This window comes from Scyliorhinus canicula, chromosome 5 (genome assembly GCF_902713615.1).
Source record: "Scyliorhinus canicula chromosome 5, sScyCan1.1, whole genome shotgun sequence".
NCBI classification, from domain to species: domain Eukaryota; kingdom Metazoa; phylum Chordata; class Chondrichthyes; order Carcharhiniformes; family Scyliorhinidae; genus Scyliorhinus; species Scyliorhinus canicula.
The window spans coordinates 27,768,397-27,788,174 of record NC_052150.1 but is presented as its reverse complement, the minus strand read 5'-3'; the positions used below and the strand labels follow the sequence as shown (position 1 = coordinate 27,788,174).

At 45.2% G+C, this 19,778-nt stretch overlaps 1 protein-coding gene across 4 annotated transcripts in view; it reads left to right on the top strand.

Annotated features, from left to right (window-relative positions):
• LOC119965868 (solute carrier family 12 member 7-like) overlaps positions 1-14,486 on the top strand; it is a 320,909-nt gene extending 306,423 nt beyond the window's left edge. For all 4 annotated transcript variants that reach the window (XM_038796817.1, XM_038796813.1, XM_038796815.1 and 1 more), the window contains 4 exons: positions 6,788-6,963; positions 8,740-8,754; positions 10,305-10,438; positions 14,027-14,486. In XM_038796817.1, coding sequence (XP_038652745.1) covers positions 6,788-6,963; positions 8,740-8,754; positions 10,305-10,438; positions 14,027-14,118 — 417 coding nt within the window. In that variant the 3' untranslated portion in view covers positions 14,119-14,486. The remainder of the gene's footprint in view (positions 1-6,787; positions 6,964-8,739; positions 8,755-10,304; positions 10,439-14,026) is intronic.
• Positions 14,487-19,778: the final 5,292 nt, after the last annotated feature.

Below are 19,778 nucleotides of genomic sequence, written 5' to 3'. Positions count from 1 at the left end.
CGCCGGCCCCGACCCAACATGGTGCAGGAGTACAGATGCCGGCGCGGAAGAAAGGAGGCCGGGAGACAGATAGGCCGGCCCGCCGATCGGTGGATCCCAATTGCGGGCCAGGCCACATCGGAGCCCCCGGGGCCAGAGACAGACCCCACACACACACCTATATACACATACACACACACACCCCTACACACACACACACACCTACACACACACACACCCACCTGCACACACACACCCGCACACACACACCTATATACACACACACACCTATATACACACACACACCTATATACACACACACCTGCACACACACACCTGACCCTTCAACGTTAAGTTCCCACCGGCTGAGAGGAGACTACAACGGCGGCAGCGGGACTCCGTTCTTTCCACGACAGCCGCTCAGCCCATTCTGGCCCGAGAATCGGCGTGCCGGCCACGTAGAGCAGCCCGCGACCCGGTGCCGCGCCAATGGTGCCGGTGTCGGAACTGCTTGGCGCGATTCGTGGGGATTCTCAGGGCCAGCCCCAGACTGAGAGAATCCCGCCCCTTGTTCCTAATTAAACTTGTCACCAACTCTTTCTTCCCCAAAATTAGAATTTTTGGAATATTGCTACGCGGGGGATTATTTTCTGATGATTGTAGCCTTGTAGTAAAATATAAACTTTCCTCACAGGGTTGTCTTCACCATCGGTTGCGGGATATGCATGTTGTCACTAATCCCTGTCATCACTTAACCACACTGTGATACTGATACTGTCACGAATGATGACTCATCATCAAGACCAACAGCAGCTATTTGTCAGTCAGTGATTGCAAGTTTACAAACTTCAATTCCGTTCAAAGTAATGCAACCCAAACCTCCATTTCACTGCAACCACATCACACGATCTGGAGTGTTTGCGTCTGCCGTAAGGCCACTTCTGGTTATTTTTTAACCAACAGAATAAAATGACAGCAAAGCTTTTCAGTGCTTTGTATTTGAAAGCTGTTTTCCCCATGACATGAAATTACTACAACAACAATAAAAAGAGAAAATGCTGGAAACACTCAGCCGATCAGGCAGCATCTGACTAAGTTTGTGCTTCAGGTTGCGGATCTTTTGTCAGAATTGAAAGAGGTTAGAGATGCAACAGGTTTTAAGCAGGTTTTAAGCAGGGAAAGGGTGCCAGACTGGAGAGATTAAATGGTGAAAGGGGTAGTGATGCAAAGCAAAAGAGGATTGCTAGGAAAACAAAGATAGTTTTAAGGGATTTATACTTGTATTGGTAAATATTTGAAATAAGGAATAGTGTTAAGTGGGTTTAATTTAATGATTCCGTGTAACATGAAGTTAGTTTGGATTGGATTTTTTTATTGTCACGTGTACTGAGGTACAGTGAAAAGTATTTTTCTGCAAGCAGCTCAACAGATCATTCAGTACATGGAAGAAAAGGGAATTAAACAAAATTCAAGAAAATACATGAGAATACATAATAGGGCAACACAAGATATACAATGTAACTACATAAGCATTGGTATCGGTTGAATCATACAGGGTGTAGTGTTAATGAGGTCAGTCAATAAGAGGGTCATTTAGGAGTCTGGTGACAGTGGGGAAGAAGCTGTTTTTGAGTCTGTTTGTGCGTGTTCTCAGACTTCTGAATCTCCTGCCCGATGGAAGAAGTTGGAAAAGTGAGTAAGCCGGGTGGGAGGGATCCTTGATTATGCTGCCCGCTTTCCCCCGGCAGCGGGAGGTGTAGATGGAGCCCATGGATGGGAGGCAGGTTCGTGTGATGGACTGGGCGGTATTCACGACTCTCTGAAGTTCCTTGCGGTCCTGGGCCGAGCAGTTGCCATACCAGGCTGTGATGCAGTCAGATAGGATGCTCTCTATAGTGCATCTGTAAAAGTTGGTAAGGGTTAATGTGGACATGCCGAATTTCCTTAGTTTCCTGAGGAAGTATAGGTGCTGTTGTGCTTTCTTGGTGATAGCGTCGACGTGAGTGGACCAGGTCAGATTTTTGGTGATGTGCAACCCTAGGAATTTGAAACTGCTAACCATCTCCACCTCGGCCCCATTGATGCTGACAGGGGTATGTACAGTACTTTGCTTCCTGAAGTCGATGACCAGCTCTTTAGTTTTGCTGGCATTGAGGGAGAATTTGTTGTCGTTACACTACTCCACTAGGTTCTCTATCTCCCTCCTGTATTCGGACTCGTCGTTATTCGAGATCCGGCCCACTATGGTCGTATCGTCAGCAAACTTGTAGATTGAGTTGGAACCAAGTTTTGCCACGCAGTCGTGTGTGTACAGGGAGTAGAGTAGGGGGCTAAGTACGCAGCCTTGCGGGGCACCGATATTGAGGACTATTGTGGAGGAGGTGTTGGTGTTCATTCTTACTGATTGTGGTCTGTTGGTCAGAAAGTCAAGGATCCAGTTGCAGAGTGGAGAGCCAAGTCCTAGGTTTTGGAGCATTGATATGAGCTTGTCTGGGATTATGGTGTTGAAGGCGGAGCTGTAGTCAATAAATAGGAGTCTGATGTAGGAGTCCTTGTTTTCGAGATGCTCTAGGGATGAGTGTAGGGCCAGGGAAATGGCGTCTGATGTGGACCGGTTGCGACGGTATGCGAATTTACGTGGGTCAAGGCGTTCCGGGAGTATGGAGGTGATGCGCTTCATGATCAGCCTCTCTAAGCACTTCATTACAACTGACGTCAGGGCCACCGGGCGGTAGTCATTGAGGCATGTTGCCTGGTTCTTCTTTGGTACCGGTATGATGGTGGTCTTCTTGAAGCAGGTGGGGACCTCGGAGTGGAGTAGGGATACCTCTGCCAGCTGGTATGCGCAGGCTCCGAGTGCACGGCCAGGGGATCCCGTCCGGGCCCATCGCCTTCCGTGGGTTCACGGAACAGTGGGTTCCGTAGTTTCATGTTGGACAAAGGTATTTGCATGTATGGGAGTTGGTTTCAATTCCTATTGTGCGTGGAGACGGTTATAGCGTGAAGAGTAGAGAAAAGGTAGAGGCATATGGGCATTGTTTAGCAACAGGGGGCATTTTAAGGTCAGAAGGCTTTGAAGTTTTAGTTTTTAACCGAATTTGTGGTCACCGAGGAATGGCTATCTCTCTGCTCTGCCAGAAGAAAGATTGGACAAGACAAGGGAGCTGCAAAGTGGCAGACTTCCCAAAGAACTAATTACAGCCCAGATAACCAAGGAATTGGAATATAACTTCAGTCTTCTTGAGACATTCTTTAAGAGAACAGAGACCAAAGTATTGTTCAGGGGAATTTAAGGGAGAAGCAGACAAAGTGGTGAGTGAACGAGACTGCTGCAGTAACCAGAGCTAAAGAGGGAAACTAGACCTCAGGGATAAATGAAAAGTTTGATGCCATTTTAATAAGAGCCTGGGAATCGAGAGTTAAGAAAATTGTGAACAGTTTGTACAGCAGTCAAGACAAACAAATTCTAGGCAGTACGGTGGCACAGTGGCTAGCACTGCAACCTCACGGCGCCGAGGTCCCATGTTCGATCCCGGCCCCAGGTCACTGTCCGTGTGGAGTTTGCACATTCTCCCCGTGTCTGCATGGGCCTCACTCCCACAACCCAAAGATGTGCAGATAGGTGGATTGGCCATGCTAAATTGCCCCTTAATTGGGGGAAAAAATGAATTGGGTATTCTAAATTTATAAAATAAGACAAACAAATCCTAATGGGGAGTTGTAAAACTGTGATACTGGATTTGGTGTTAGAAGTGCAATGGAAGCTTTGACTAAAAATATCATTTGGAAAACCTGGAATGGATTTTGGAATGCAAATCCCTGATGGAAAGCATTGTTGTGAAAGACAATTTTACAGCATGTATTTTGGGAGTGGAGTTTGAAAACTCCCATGTGACAATGATTTGGGAGGTTTCTTTTTTTAACAAATTTAGATTACCCAATTCATTTTATTCCAATTAAGGGACAATTTAGCGTTGTCAATCCACTTACCCTGCACATCTTTTAGGGGCGAAACCCCCGCAAACGCAGGGAGAAAGTGCAAACGGCACATAGACAGTGACCCAAAGCCCAGGATTGAACCTGAGACCTCAGTGCCGTAAGGCAGCAATGCTAACCACTGCGCCACCGGGCTGCCCGATTTGGGAGGTTTCTGAGGAGAAATCCACTGACACTAACTTGGGTTTAGAACTGAGTTGGCTGAGTTTTGACACCGCCAGCCTGTGTGTTTAAAGGACTTTGTATTGCCGAGACCATTGTAGCTTTAGATATATGGTGTAACCCATGTTCACCTTAATACCTCAGTGTATTTGTGAAGCTATGGGAGAAGTAAAAGGAGTATTGTATCATAATCCCAACATTTTATGTTTAAATGTTTTTTTACTTGTTAAAACTAATTTGAGATCCTGTGACTCTGTTCCCCCATGTTTCATAACAAGGAAAAGTAATGTTTTTTTGAGCTAGGTTTCCATTCTGGGACCATCCCGTCCACTGGGATCGTAACAGGATGACACTGGGGAAAGTAAAGAAACAAAAAGATTGGCAGGCATAATATTTTGTGTCTTGCATCATCCAACTTTTCTGCCAAATATGAAATGTTTTATTCCTTCCTGAACTAAAAGTTACTGCTGTCTATCTTGGTGCACTGACTAATCAAGGGTTAAGTTGATCTAAATCTTATATTTAGAAAAGAAAGTACATCTCGCCTGCCAAGCAACCAGCCCATACTTGTGTCATCAAATTTGCATGCTTAAAGTTTGATGAGCAGCTTTGAAGAAGACAGTTTGAAGTCACGGATCATGCTGAGAGGTTGAAGGTTCCTCTTCCACGTTTGGGATTTGATTCCATCTAAATTGATGGGATTAAAATCTCCTCCATTGGTTGATGTTTTGTTACCTGTGTGGTAGGTAACATGTGCTACTCAATCCTTGGTTAATGAGGTCTTCTGAATCTTACTGAAGAAGACTCAAACTCGTCCAGTAGTAACAAAAGGTTTATTGAGTAACTATAATTGCATGAGTTCTTTACTTTAACTTTGATACTAGTGGTAAGGTTGACAAGATCTAACTGCAGTAACTATATGTAACTCCGCTAGCCATCTGAACTAAGCTGATACTGCCCTGGTCACAGTACACCCAAGAGAGAGGGAGAGACACAATGTGGTTGCTTTTTATAGCCCTGTTGATCCGGCCCCCTAGTGATCATGTGGTGCTACTGATCACACATTAACCCCTTATGTACATGCACATATAGAGATCACTACAATTGAGAGCAAGACTTTAAGGAAATGTTCTGCATCCTTAATGAGTTCACCCACTGATTAGGAGAACTCCTATAGAGCAGGGAAGTCTCAGACCAAGTTAGCTGATCTTAATAAGCCCAGAAGCCGGGGTGCTACAATTGGCTTCAGTGCCTCGTGGGTTAGTGAGAAACAAAACCAGCCATTTTCCATCTCGTGTTCACTGACCTGTGATCACTGCTGGCATTTCAGGTGTAAAATTTAAATTAGGGCATGTTTGAACATCAAATGATTGCCCTTGCTGTGGATTAACCTGGTAACTTGCTGTCCAGGCTCACATAATAGCCTACTGGGCAAGTTATTGCCTTGGTTGGGTTACAAGTGCTGCAGCAAGGAGTTGAAACCTTTGGAAAGGATAGGAGGGTGAAGAGAAGAAGTAGTTAGAATAATCTCTGCCAAGTTTCCAGTGTGTGTAGTTCAGTAACCTATTACTAATTTCATTAAATTGTCAGTGCTTGGGTGCTTAATAAGGTATGTTTAAAAGATTCTGTGATGGAAGACTTCATATTGGTGCTGTAGTAGATAATGTTTAGAGGTTGGAATTAAGGCTCGATGTTGAAGGATAATATATTTATTATTGCACCGGGCTGTATTGTGGCTGACATGGGAGTGCATATTCACACAGGTTGTGGAAGTAGGAAATATATTCCATACCCCAAAGCAGATGCTCTTGGCCTTGTGAACACTCAAAACAAAAAACTGTGGATGACACACCATGACAATGATTTCCGATGGAAGTGTGATGGAAGCAGATTCAATTGTAACTTTTAGAAGGGAATTGGATATTTACTATTGCAGGGAAAACAGCCGGCGAGTTGGCACTGTTCGGAGAGCTATTTCCAAATGCTGTCACAGGCATTGAATGGCCTCCTTTTTGTACTGTGCGAATCTGTGATCAAGAGGGGGTCGTTATTTGCTCTTCAGCCCATCTTGTAGATGTCCACTATACCGTTTCTGAATCTGCTTTGTCTGTTGTTTCTCTACAACAGAACTTCAGGTAGCGAGAAGCTGTGTTCCTGTCCCTTACTTTCGCTTTTGCCCTTTTTTGATTGAACTGCATGATCAGTGTTTGATTTCCTACAACATACCCAAGATGGGTGCCCATTAGCATGACTCGAATACGTTGATGCCAGGCGGTGACAATGGGGCGGCATTGAGATCAGGAGCTCAACCATGGCAAATTAAACTACTGTGTCTGGTAATTGTGGACTGGCAGCAGATAAAAAATGGCTGCAGCGGTAGCTGGGGTTTTGTTTTTGTGTAAAATCCCAACTGGTTGACTGAGGCCATTTGAAGAAGGGAACTTGGTTGTCTCTGATCCACGCCTACATGCGACTCCAGTGACTTCTATTGCCCACAGGGAAGATAGGGACAGACGGTAAATGTGGTCTTGGTGGTATTGGCCCAGATTCAAGGACAATTGAAGTGACTATTTTTATTTTCTTCGCATGGTTCTGTGTAATTTGGGTTGCAGCGATTTGGTGACTGTTGTCCCCTTTTGACCTCCCTCAGGCCCAACTGATACATGACAGGAACGCTGCTGCTCACTCCTCTGCTGCTGCCAAGGTTTCACTTGCTCCCGAAGGAGTGCACATGACCTGGACCAAAGAGAAAATCAGTGCAGAAAAGAACAGAAATAAAGAATCGTTATCACCCGAAGGTGTGAGAGACATTTTTAACATGAAACCGTAAGTTGATTTCAGTTTTATTTTTAAATGAGCATGTCACGTTCAGCCTCACAGCTTTTCTGTGAAGTGTGTTCCGTTGATGTGTAATCTGAAACGTGACTTAAATTCCCCGCACAGTTCGGAGGTCTGCTCCAGGCGGTTCGCAGAAACAAATGGTCCAAGTCTTGTTGGATGACAAGGCATCAGAGAACCAAACTCCCTTGCTAGCCCCCAGCAACTGATGCACATTTAAACTGACTGCTGTCATTCGAGTGATTGGACAAAAGAGAGTGGCCCCAATGTAGTTTAACTATTAGGTCCCCTTTGCTTCTCATCTAACTGGACAGCATGGTAGCACAGTGGTTAGCACAGTTGATTTACAGCTCCAGGGTCCCAGGTTTGATTCCCAGCTTGGGTCACTGCCAGTGAGGAGTCTGCACGTTCTCTCCGTGTCTGCATGCGTTTCCTCCGGTTTCCTCCCACAGTTCAAAGATGTGCAGGTTAGGTGGATTCGCCATGCCTAATTGACCTTGGTGTCCAAAAAAGTTTAAGTGGGGTTACTAGGTTACGGGGATAGGATGGTGGTGCGGGCTTAAGTAGGGTGCTCTTTGCAAGGGCCGGTGTGGACTCGCTGGGCCGAATGGCTTCCCTCTGCACTGTAAATTCTATGAGAACTGGGACACTTGGGTTGTGTTCATGTGACCACAGCGTAAGGGCCGGCCACTCAAATAGCTCAGAACAAATAAAGTAACGCGTCCTTAATGAATTTTAATTCATAACTGCAAAGTGTGGCCAGCATTCAAATGGAGGGTTGGATAGCTGAAAACTGGCAAGTTTAGATGTGCTTATTGTCCAGCAAATCCGTGATCATCAGTGGTATTATCCTTCAGCCCTTCTGACTTGTCAGCTATTCATGGACGTGAAGACCTAAGGGCAGTTAAACCGAAAAGTCAGGTGGATTTTAATTGGTGTTAGCTTAATTGGTGCTAGAGTAGTAATCCTGGTTGGATCTGGGTGACTGAGACCATGTGTAATGTCCATCCCTTACTGCTCTAAGGACATTAATAATCGACCACATAGTTTGGGACTGAATCACGTGCAGGTCCCGACCATATAGATTAGCCTTATTCTGCTAAGAAGATATTCAGCTAACACCAGAACACTGTGAATTAAAACAAATTTGCCCCAAATACCTTTGAAATAGTTACCCTAGCAGATGCTGCAAAACCATTTCTAGGCATTCTAATTACAGTCATTAGTCACTGAGCACAGAAAATATTTGAGTTCACGCAATAGCTCAGACATGACTATTTCACTTCTATATGTGAGACTCTCTCCATATTCTGTCCTTGCTAGTCGAGTAGAAATCAGAGGATCACCAGCACGCACTTGATCTTCACCTGCTGGCTGCCTGCTTTTGGCCCATTCCTGGAATAGGAGTGGATCAGTGGTATTTAACTGGAGGTTAAGATTACCATGGCAACCTACCACCTAAGTGGTTTCCCACCCCGAGTTAAAACCTGCCGCTTTCTGATTTGTCACATCACTGTCAATCAAGGGTACTTGCAAATCACAATGAGCCGAACGTTAGCCATGCCAGGAAACAATTTGAAGCGTCTGAGGTATTGTGGAATCAATGTATTGCATTATGACGTCCTGTAACCTTTTTATGGGTAATATTTTCATAATGTAATTTTGAAATTACATTCTCTGGACTCTTTGTGAAATTAGGAATAAACAGCTTTGATATTTGAACCATGCAGTAACTGTTGTTTTTCTTTCCTTTTGTTGTTTCAGAGAATGGGGAAACCTGTAAGTCATATTTTAATTTCAATTTGATCTGTACTCCTTATGGTGTGTTTGTATTTGTAGATGGTTCTTTGACTTTTTTGGGCGCAATCTTCCATTCACGCTGCGCCAGAAAAGCATCTCGCCACGGCGCAGCCGGTGAAAGCCAGGAGATCCCGCTCCCAGGATCCACCCAGCTCGCCAAACCTCGCGAGGTTCAACGCAATATTTGAAAGGCACCCCAATCTCTCGCTACAATGGGAAGTTCCGACAAGCAGAGCTCCCCATTGTAAAACAATATGTGGCTATGTGCGGCCCCTAGCGAATAGCGTAGAATTGCGATGTATTTCGCGACACTGCGAGTGCCGGGAAACACACGGCTAAACACGTTTGCAAGGGGACTTTGTTCCCTTTTTGGAAGATTGCGCCCTTTGTCTCTCTATCTGGGCAGTGACTGGGTGAGGTGTTTTTCCCTTTGGTCAACGTTGGAAGTTGCTCCCACCAGTGGAGACTTGTGCTCTCCTCGTCCACTTCCACCTCCATTAACGCAATATGTTTGCAGATGAAGCTATTGGTGTTCTCATTTTTAAATAAGGATGTCCATTTCCATTTGTTGAGCAAAAACATATTGAGGGAATCATAGAATTTACAGTGCAGAAGGAAGCCATTCGAACCATATTGTCTGCACCTGCCCATGGAAAGATCACCCTACCCAAGCCCACACCTCCATCTTATCCACGTAACCCAGTAACACCATCTAACATCTTTAGACACTAAGGGCAATTTACCATGGCCAATCCACCTAACCTGCACATTTTTAGACTGTGGGAGGAAACCAGAGCGCCTGGAGGAAACCCACGCAGACACGGGGAGAAAGTGCAGACTCCACACAGACAGTGACCCAAGTCGGGAAGCGAACCTGGAACCCTGGAGCTGTGAAGCAAATGTGCTAACCACTGTGCTGCCCCTGTGCTACCGGATTTAGAAAGTCTCAATCTACCAAGATTGCTCTCTCTGTCTCCCCTCAAGAAATTGACGAAATGAATAAGTAAAAGATGAAAGTATCCAATTCGGGTTGTATCCTCGAGTTAGATCCATGGGTTATGGAGGCCCACATGGAGCAGAATGTGATATGTCCCGAATTGTTTACCGAGGTAGCTGACACCAAGAAAACAGGAGGGGGGGATATGGCAAATCAAAATTTGTGACCCCACTAGAGCACTGACGAGAACTGATTATTGTGAGGGAGAAAGTGTTTGAAATATCTAAACTGTAACGATTGCATTGCATCTTTTGTTTTTAACCTCGTTCTTAAAACAGCCAAGATGCGTTTCAGTGAATTTAGATGCAGGGAACATGATATGACCAGCTTGGATGTGTTCTTTTCCTTAAAATACATAACTTCTTTAAGATAGCTTGTAATAAATTCAAATAGCTTTTCTAAATGTTTCCCTGGTGATTTTCCACTTTAACCTAGTTAAAGCAGGGAGGTTACGAGAATGATGACCTCATCCCGACTGCTATTCTGATCCCTTGACCCGAGTTGCACATCTTTCAATTTTCCCCTCTTTCAGCAATCAGTCCAATGTTCGGCGGATGCACACTGCAGTGAGACTCAATGAAGTTGTTGTTAACAAGTCCCAGGATGCCAGACTCGTGTTACTGAACATGCCAGGTCCCCCCAAGAACCGACAAGGGGATGAAAACTGTATCCTTTCCATGTCAGCTCCTACAGATTGTGCATTATGATGAAGAATAAGTGTGGGGAGATGACATTTTATTTCTAATCTGATTGGAAGATTTATTTTATTTTTTAAATGCTACATCGCACAGTGCATCATTGTCTTTGATTATGCAATAGGCTTTTCACTCCTGAAATTTTCAATCTTTCTGTCTCTGTCCCTTGGGTGGGCTTGCACCCATGTCAGGTGTGTATCCCACCAACCCTTAACCTTTTAGATTCAAGGGTAGGAGAAAAGGGGAATGGAGCAAATGTTGGATGAGGAGTTGGGAGTTTTAGGGAGTGAGTTCAGGTGGGGTTTTGAAAGAATATTTTCTGTGTTGGGCTCAGCACAGTGTGGAGCTTTCAGGACACTACTATTCTCTTGCTGGCTGCTGAAATTTCCCTCTTGCCTGCTGTGTCTACCAGCACTGGCCGTTCTGCAAGTGGTGATGTCTCTGTGGCCTCTGCATGCCACCTTTGAACCACCATTGGACAAGGCACCCACTGTTCGCCCATCCCTACCGACCCTGTTAGCCGAATGTGACCATGTTGTACTCTGACTACCACGTTAGCGAGTTCGGAATTGATCTCGGCGGGATCAAGAATCATGGCCACTCCCAGTTCCACCCGTTGAATGCACACGTCGTGTCACGCATGAGATTCTGTCTCTCGTGTTTCTCTCCTTGGCTTTTTAGCCACTTTTGAACTCCATTGGTCCAACATATCCTCCAGAGCTTATGTTCTCAACTGACAAACATTTCACTAATCCTCTGACACCAGCCCCCTCCACCCTCACCACTAATGAATGCGAAGAGCTCCTGGACAAGCTTGTCACCAAGTTAGAGAGCATTATTTCTGCTTCAGCTGAGTGTCCCACATTATTCCCTTGACCATCAATGAAACCTTCCCCAGCTCCACCTACCCGGACTCTGCTCTACCTCTGCTTTCTGCATTCCAATTTTCCCCATCCTCTCACTGAGCTGAGCTTATCGAACTGGCCCATCTCTTGCTCCCCCAGACCCTCGTCTAGTGCAACTGTTGTTCACTCAACTCCCCTTCCTCGCCTCCTTGTTATCCATATTTTGATGGTTTCCTCTCCTCCTCATTTCAGCCTTTCAAAGTGGTGTCACATTTTGAAGTTGATGGCTAACTAGATTTTTGACAAGAATACTTGTTTTTTGATTTTGTTGTGCCATCTTTACTGGATATAGCTCCTGTTCCTGGGCAAGTCGCCACTCATCTCCTTGAAGAGTTCCGCTCTGAGATGACGAGCTATGAAGGAGTGGCCTGGCTTTCTAAAGGAAACAGAGTTTCTTAATTGTCTCTGACATTTAAAAAAAGTATTTTTATTGACATTTCTCATATTTATAAACAGTTGTGTATATACACATCACCTTGCCCGCGCTAATTTCCTTTATTATACAGAGGTTCTCTTCTCTCTCTCCCCCCCCCCCCCCCCCCCGGCTTTGGCTGTGTGTTTCTTTCATTTTCTGGAAAGAATGATAAAAAAGAGGTGGGGGAGGATGCTCTCTTGTGGTTTCCCCACGTTCCTTCCATCAGCTAGTTTCCACTTCCTCGTCAGTTCGTCCAGTGCGCCCTACGTAGAAGTCCCCGACTGTCAGTGTGCCCTGGTCCCGCCTCCATCTTTTTTGAAGGTGTTATCCAGCATGGCTCGGGGGGGGGGGGGGGGAATTTGTGATTGCCACATATGGGGGACATTTTGGCTATCCTGAAGTGTTCTCTCAGCTGGGTCCATGTGCTCAGCATGGCCGCTATCACTGGGCTCATTGTGTATCTTCTTTAGGATGGGAGTGCTGCTGTGGCCAGAGCACTGAGAGTCATTCCTTAACAGGAGGCCTCCTCCATTTGTACCCAGTCTCTGACTTGTAATTTTTCTTGCCTGTTTAAAAGAGCCAAGCAGCTGTCCGCTAGGAAAGACAAGCGCAGCCAAAGATCTGGGTGTAAAATAACGATTCTCCTCATGACTACTCTAAAGAGAGTATTATTTGCCTTTACTAAACCTGGCCAGCTGTAATCTGCAGTCCTTCTCCTGATATCTCTCGCTTGCGTATTCTGAGAATTTTAACTGCATTTAAATACTTGAAAGTTTATAGTTGGTGCCTGACATGATCTTTTTAGTAATTTCAGTATTTTGAATTTATGCAAGTTAATTGCTAGTAGATCTTATGCAACCTGGGATGATGCGTAATAAAACACTTTTTTGAATTTAAATGCATGAAGGGAATGAATCCTTTGAAGGGCGTTGGAACAATAGAACCCTGATCTCTGTGGGTTGTTTGGACCCGATTTGTTTAGTCATGCTGCCCATACACCTAAATCAATGAGAGGTGAGCAAGGATTGGTGCCAGGAAAATGTGATTGGAGTCTCCACTCGCTGCCATATTTATATTGAAGAATGCTATAAAGTGAAGGGAGGACTGCATGTCTGAATTCTCAGCTTCAAAGTGTCTATGGCAGGCACTTTCAAAGTTGGTGTCGCGACCCGCGTATGGGTCGCGGGCGGGTGTCGGGAGGGTTGTGGAGCCATCCATTTTTTTTTTTTTTTTAATTTAGATTGCCCAATTATTTTTTCCAATTAAGGGGCAATTTAGCGTGGCCAATCCACCTACTCTGCACATTTTTGGGTTGTGGGGGCGATACCCACGCAGACACGGGGAGAATATGCAAACTCCACACGGACAGTGACCCAGAGCCGGGATCGAACCTGGGACCTCAGCGCCGTGAGGCGGTTGTGCTAACCACTAGGCCACCGTGCTGCCCCGTGGAGCCATCCATTGCAGCATTCCTGATTGCATGAATTCAGGCGAGACGGCCCCCAGCAGCTGGCTTCTAAGAATGCCGGCTGCGAGCAGCTTTAAAAATGCGGTCCCGCTGCACATGCGTGCCCGCTCATCAGTGCGCATGCCCAGAGCCCTGAGAGAAACACCGCCTCCTCCTGACATCAGCGCGCTGACCCAGGAGAAGATTTTTTTTTAAATTCAATTCAGTCTTCCTGCATCTGTCTTGAATATGCTCAATGGCTGGGCCTGCAGAACTCTTTGATAGTGAATTTTAGACATTAGAAAGATTCACAATACTTTGAGTTAAGTAATTCCTCCTCATCTATGTCTAAAATCATTGCATTGTAATTTGCAGACCATATCCCCAGGGGGTAAACCGCCCATCTGAGGAAACTTACATTCTGCATCTGCTCTGCAGCGTCCTGAGAGAATAATGCCTGTTTCGATTAGGTAATTTTTCATTCTTTGCTACTCCAGACTAGAGAATATAAGCCCAGGCTCACCTCTCGTATTAAAGGTAAGAGAAAATGGTGGGTTGCAAAGATCGGCCGGCGTGGGCCTCAGAAGGATGGCCGGTTGATAAAAATGGGTCCCGGCAAAAAAGTTTGAAAAACACTGGTCTACGGGATACTGCCAAACCCTGCAAGATAGTTTATTCAAATCTCCTTACATCTTTAATCCTTCTCTTTGACCCTGCCCCCAACCGCGTTCCAATTGCACTCTTCACCTAGTTTTACCGAGAATTGTACACCCTTGACTTGAAGCTCGACAGATATGGAGTTCCTAGAGGTGCTGACCGAGGGCTTGAACAGAGTGTTGATGGTGCGAGGTGGCGGCAGTGAAGTGATCACCATTTATTCATAAGACCGCTCCAATAGCCAGTTTTGAAGCACATTTACCGAATGTGACGCCGACAGATTTCACTGGTGAACTTTTGGCTTTTGTGTGACTGCGGCGGGGGGGGGGGGGGTTAGTGGGGAGGATGTTTGCTTTCGGGTGTCATTTGCTACCGGGAACTTTGGTTGCGACAGAAGAGAGGAGCAGAGGATCATCCTGATGGCCAAAAGACATCCATTGGATATTCTGGACCATAATTCCGAATGACTGGAAACGTCACTGCACACTTCTTGACGGAAACAAAAAAGACAGAAACACTTGCGTTGCATGATCAGAAAGCTCATATTTATGTTTTTCTCTCTCTCCCTCACTCTCTCTCTCTCTCTCTCTTCTCTCCCCCCCCCCCCCCCCCCCCCCCCCTCCCCCTCGCTCTCTCTCTCTCAACAGTTCTGTGCAAATTGTGTAATCTACATGTGTACTACTGTCAAATGCACTGGTGTATTCTTAATTGCTAAGTGATTGTTCATCTGTCCTGCTCTCCACAGAGGCAGTTGGATCGAAGCCAAGGGATATCAGCACCATTTGGGGGGGAAGGAATGAGAATGCACCTTGCAAAAAGTGTTTGTCTTCACTATATAAATAAAGGCACAATTCCCATTTTTCAGGCCAACCTGCGCTTTGCCTGGCAGGCCACACTGTGCAAGTAGTCTCTCTCCAGTCACTTGCCAGCACTGGCCACTGGGTGGCCCTCTCACTCTGTTTATTCCTATCCATGGGCTCCGTGTTTGGCACCTCCCCTCAGTAGATTGGATGCACAATTGCATGGGGGAAATGGGAGAAATCTATTAGATTCTCCGGAGGTCCGCATTGTTGCTTGTGGGCAGTCGTCAAGGTCTTGTGTCGCATCACTTTTATTTTAAACCCACTTGCTCAGTTTAAAAATGTATTCCACTTCTTGCGGGAAGATAGGCTTGAATGACTGCCTTATTTCTATAAATACAGTATATTGCAGATCAAATTAGTTTTAGTGTAGAGATGCATTAAATGTAAGAATATTTTGTCAGATACTTTTCTAAAAAGGAAAAAAAAAAATCAGCATTAAGAACCACACAATCTGAATTTTTAAACTTTGTCTATGTAGAGAGTGCAATTTCTTAAAATAAGAAACTGTAGTCTTGATTAAATTATCATAAGTATCTAACTAATGGGTATTTACCTAGTAATTATTTTTATTAACCTACAATAGTGACAGATTAAGTATCTCTTCAAATAAGTTTTTGTTTTCTACACACTGCACCAAGGACTTTTATTTTTTTCTCTTTTTGCAAATAGAATTGGGTGGATTCCATTGCAGAGTTCGTATGAAGAACTGGGTATCACTTTGCAAGCTCCTCTGTGCTTTCGCATTGATGAATGATCAAGTACTTCCTGTAATCTCTCTGCTGCACATAAATTCTTGGCATGTGCACCGATATTCTTATTCCAATGACCCATCCCAAAGATCCTCTTTATTTTTTTTAATAGAAATTACCAGCTGAAGGTGGTGCATTTTCCTTCTGAGCTTTATGTCCAGTTTGAATCAATTTGTGTCGCTCACTGAATGAATGTTGTTCCTCCTTTATGAAGCTCTTGTGTTATAAAGCACCGAGTTTATATGCTGGCTGCCTAGAATTGCGGATTATATAAAGCGTTTTAAAACATCCAAGGAACATTTTTCAAAACCTCCAGTTCCATATAAAGATACAAAGGATTTATCTCTGCTGTCTGCACAGACCTGCCTCTAGTTCTGGGCCCAGTTTGCATGGTCAGTGCAGACTTGGCAGTCCCTGAGGACCCTGCTTCTCCACCACAGAGTCCACCTTTTATCATTCACATTATTACAAAGCTAATTCTCAGTCCCACATCCCTCTTGCATAACTGCACTCTCCAGGCTAGCAGCCGTTCTGAATTTTTCCATGTGTCTGTCGACAGAGGTTGGTCTAATTTCTAGTTGTTGACCAGTCCTTCCTCCTTGCATGTCTGACACTGCATTCAGTCAATGTTATCTATTCTAACATAGGAACTTTGTATCTCTCCTACATTATTCTAGGTCTGAATGGGAAGCTAAACTTTCCCAACTATCCTGAGCTAAGATCTCCCAAGATTCTATGTGGTGGACTGTTAAATCTTTACGTTATAATTTAAGATTTTTATTTTGTCATTGAGTCACTTCGATTCGGAACAGTGATGGTATATCTGTTGAGAAAATATAGTGCCCCCCCCCCCCCAACACACAACGTGACTGATGTAATGTCAACTCGAACCTTTGCAGTGCAAAGGGTGTATTCAAAGTTCTCGAGTAGCTCACCATATTCATTGTTTCTGGTGAAAGAGCCACCAATTTTTCCAGAAGGCTGCACCACTCCGAGATTGAACTGTGCACGTGGTTACATCACATGCATTTTTGCCTCTTAAGACTACGGGCTCCAGAATTGGAATTTCTAGAAAAGCCTGTGCCACCTAACATTTGATTCATAATATATATTGAATTTAGGAGGGGTGGCACAGTGGTTAGCACTGCTGCCTACGGCACTGAGGACCTGGGTTCAATCCCAGCCCCGGGTCACTGTCCGAAGTTTGCGCATTCTCCCCGTGTCGGCGTGGGTTCCTCCCCCACTCTCGCTTCCCATTACCCCTAATGGTAAAACAGTTGAAATAGGATGGCTTGGACAACTGTTTACAAGGAGGGACTCCCATTATTTAGGGTGCAGCTAATTGAATTTTCCCAGAAAAGCAGCACTTTTTTTCAATAAGCCCTGTTGTAGCTCCTAAGTTGGCCTTGCATATGGGAGCGCGCACACAAACACAGACACTGATGGAGAGAGATATGGAGGCAAGGACTCTTGCAGCTTGAGTTTTTATACTACCTTGCAGCATCTCTTAGAAAGCTGCCCGTATGTCAGCAGCTTTAGGACTCTGCAATCCAGGTGTGGCACCCTAAAAGAAGGGGGGGGGAAAGTATGATAGCAGAAGTAGGATCTGCGTTGTACCAATAATGATTATTTTCTGATCTCCAATTGAAGCTACATATCTGAGGCACCTTTTGTAATAACCCCCAGCAAAGTGCTGAGATAAGTGCAGTTTTAAACAAAAATTTACACGGGCCCTTTCCCCACATGCAAAAGTGATGCCAGGACAAATTATGCACTGACTGAATAGACATAGATTTGGTGAAGTTGGTCTTTTATTTGTAGCAAAAGAAATAGTAGTTTCATTTTAAAAAATTACCAGCATTCATATATTAGCTGCACTTTTTGACGAGTAATTTAAACTAGTTGTAATCATTGTTCATGCCAGTTTTGGTAGGGTAACTTATTTGGGCTATGTTTTTTTTTGAGGGGAGGTGGAACGAGAGGAACAGGGTTTTTTTTAAGAAAACTGGTGTAAATGTAACTAAAACTTAACAAATGTTACAGTTGTATAACTAACACATGTATTTAACAACTTGACATTGTGAAATTAAATTTCCAACCTTTCTAAAGACTTCTCGGTACCATTCTTGAGCAAAGAGTAAAAATGCATAATCTATTTAGTTGAGGGTATTGCACTGTTGTATTTTTTTTACTGTGCGGGACTGGGTGCAAGGTGGTTATTCTTTGCTGTACAACAGTGGAATGGATGACATTACAATCACCTCGCATAGCAATTGGGATTGATTCATTGCAACTTTCGGATTCCTGGCAGTTTTGAAGAACTGGTACTCTTGGAACTTGGCGTTCAATTTGAAAAAAGTCACAAATGCTAAATCCACACATTTCCGACAGATTGAATTTCCCGTTTGACTCTTCAGTTAGCAAAGTGGTTCTGGTCATGCCATTTTCTTCCGAAGAAATGCATTTTACCCCAACACTGTAGGTTTTAATATGGTGCTGTCTTTCTTGAAGTTAAAAGGTTGTTGACTTTATTCCTTAATGGAAAAAAAAAAGAGTTCTCCCAGAAGAAAACCTAGTTTTCAGAAAGTCGAACAAATTCATTTGCACTAAGTCATTTGCAGGTCCTGACACATTGCGCACAGACTTGAATTACAGAATTGTTACAGTGCAGAAGGAGGCCATTTAGCCCATCATATCTGCACCAGCTCTCCAAATGAGCATCGTGACTTTATGCCATTCCCCTGCCTTTTCCCCGGACCCCAGCACATTGTTTCTATTCAAGTCATCATCTCATACCCTCTTGAACAACTCGATTGAAGAAGTCTCCACCATACTTGCAGCCAGAGCATTCCAGACCTGAGCCACTCGCTGTGTGAAAAAGATTTTTTCTTGCATTACATTTTGCTTCTTTTGCAAATCACTTTAAGTCTGAGTGCCTTTCACTCGTGATCCTTTTATGAGGGGAAACTGTATCCCCCTATCTACTCCGTCCAGCCGCCTTCTCTCCCAGGAGCGACATAACCTCTCCAAGCTATCCTCCTAACTGAAGTTTCTCATCCCTGGAGCCATTATTGGAAACCGCTTCCGCAATCTTTCCAACGCGTTCACATCCTTTGTATAGTGTGGAGCCCAAAATTGTATACAATATTCAGGTGAGGTTGAGCTAGTGTCTTGTACAAGTTCAGTCTCGCCCCCTTGCCCTTGTACTCCATGCCTCTATTAATGAAGCCTAGAATACAATATGCTTTATTAACTGTTTTCTTCACCTGTCCTATCACCTTCAATGATCTATGCACATATAAATACTTCCTCTGCTTAGGTACCACTTTTAGAATTTTACTAATTTGCCTCTCCATGGGCGAAATTCTCCGCACCCGCGGAAAATCATAAAACCGTCGTAAAAATCGGGAGCGTTTACGACGGTCGCGAAGGCTTCATTTCCCGACGGATTCGCTTCCTGGAAATGGGCTAGTAGCGCGGCCGCGTCAATTACGTGCGTGATGACGACGGAACGCGGCGACGAAACGATCACGCCCACGTGACGCCGCCCGACGCCGTAAAAAGGCGCGGGCGACCACAGAATCTGTCGGCAGGATGTCGGAGCCGAGGAGAGCTGCTCCTCACTTTGTTGATGCTGACGTCGAGGCGCTGCTCGATGCCGTGGAGCAGAGGAGGGGCATCATCCGCCCGCGGAGAGGGCATCGCCAACCTGCCAGCGCGGTACGCCAGGCCTGGCGTGACGTGGCTGCTGCCGTCAGTGCTGTGGGGCAGACCCCTCGCTCAGCTGAGCAATGTAGGAAGAAGCTACACGACCTCACCAGGTCTGCCAGGGTAAGTGCCATGAGGGTGCCCCCTAGTCACAACCATCCCTCCCCCTTAACTTAAGCACCCCCCCCCCCCCCCCCCCGCACGGGAGGGGGGGGGGGGGGGAGAGGGATTGGGGCAGAGTTATTTGAGGATGGTTCACAAAGTTGTCGCAGACCCAGCGCTCTGGCCCGAGGAGAGATGCAATCGTCTTATGACAACTTGACCCCCCCTCAAACTGTGCCAGTATCTGAACGGACTGCTGATACCTTCCGTTTTGTAATGATCTACCTATGTTCCCTCCCCCAACAGGCCAAGGCCGCTCACAACCACCGTGAGCGGCACAAGACTGGAGGGGGTTCGCCCAACCTGCACCCCCTCAGCACCTTTGAACAGAGGGCCCTGGACCTTGTTGGGGGGTCTGCCACCCGCGATATGCAAGGTTGGCGGAACTGCAGCAAGTGAGACAAC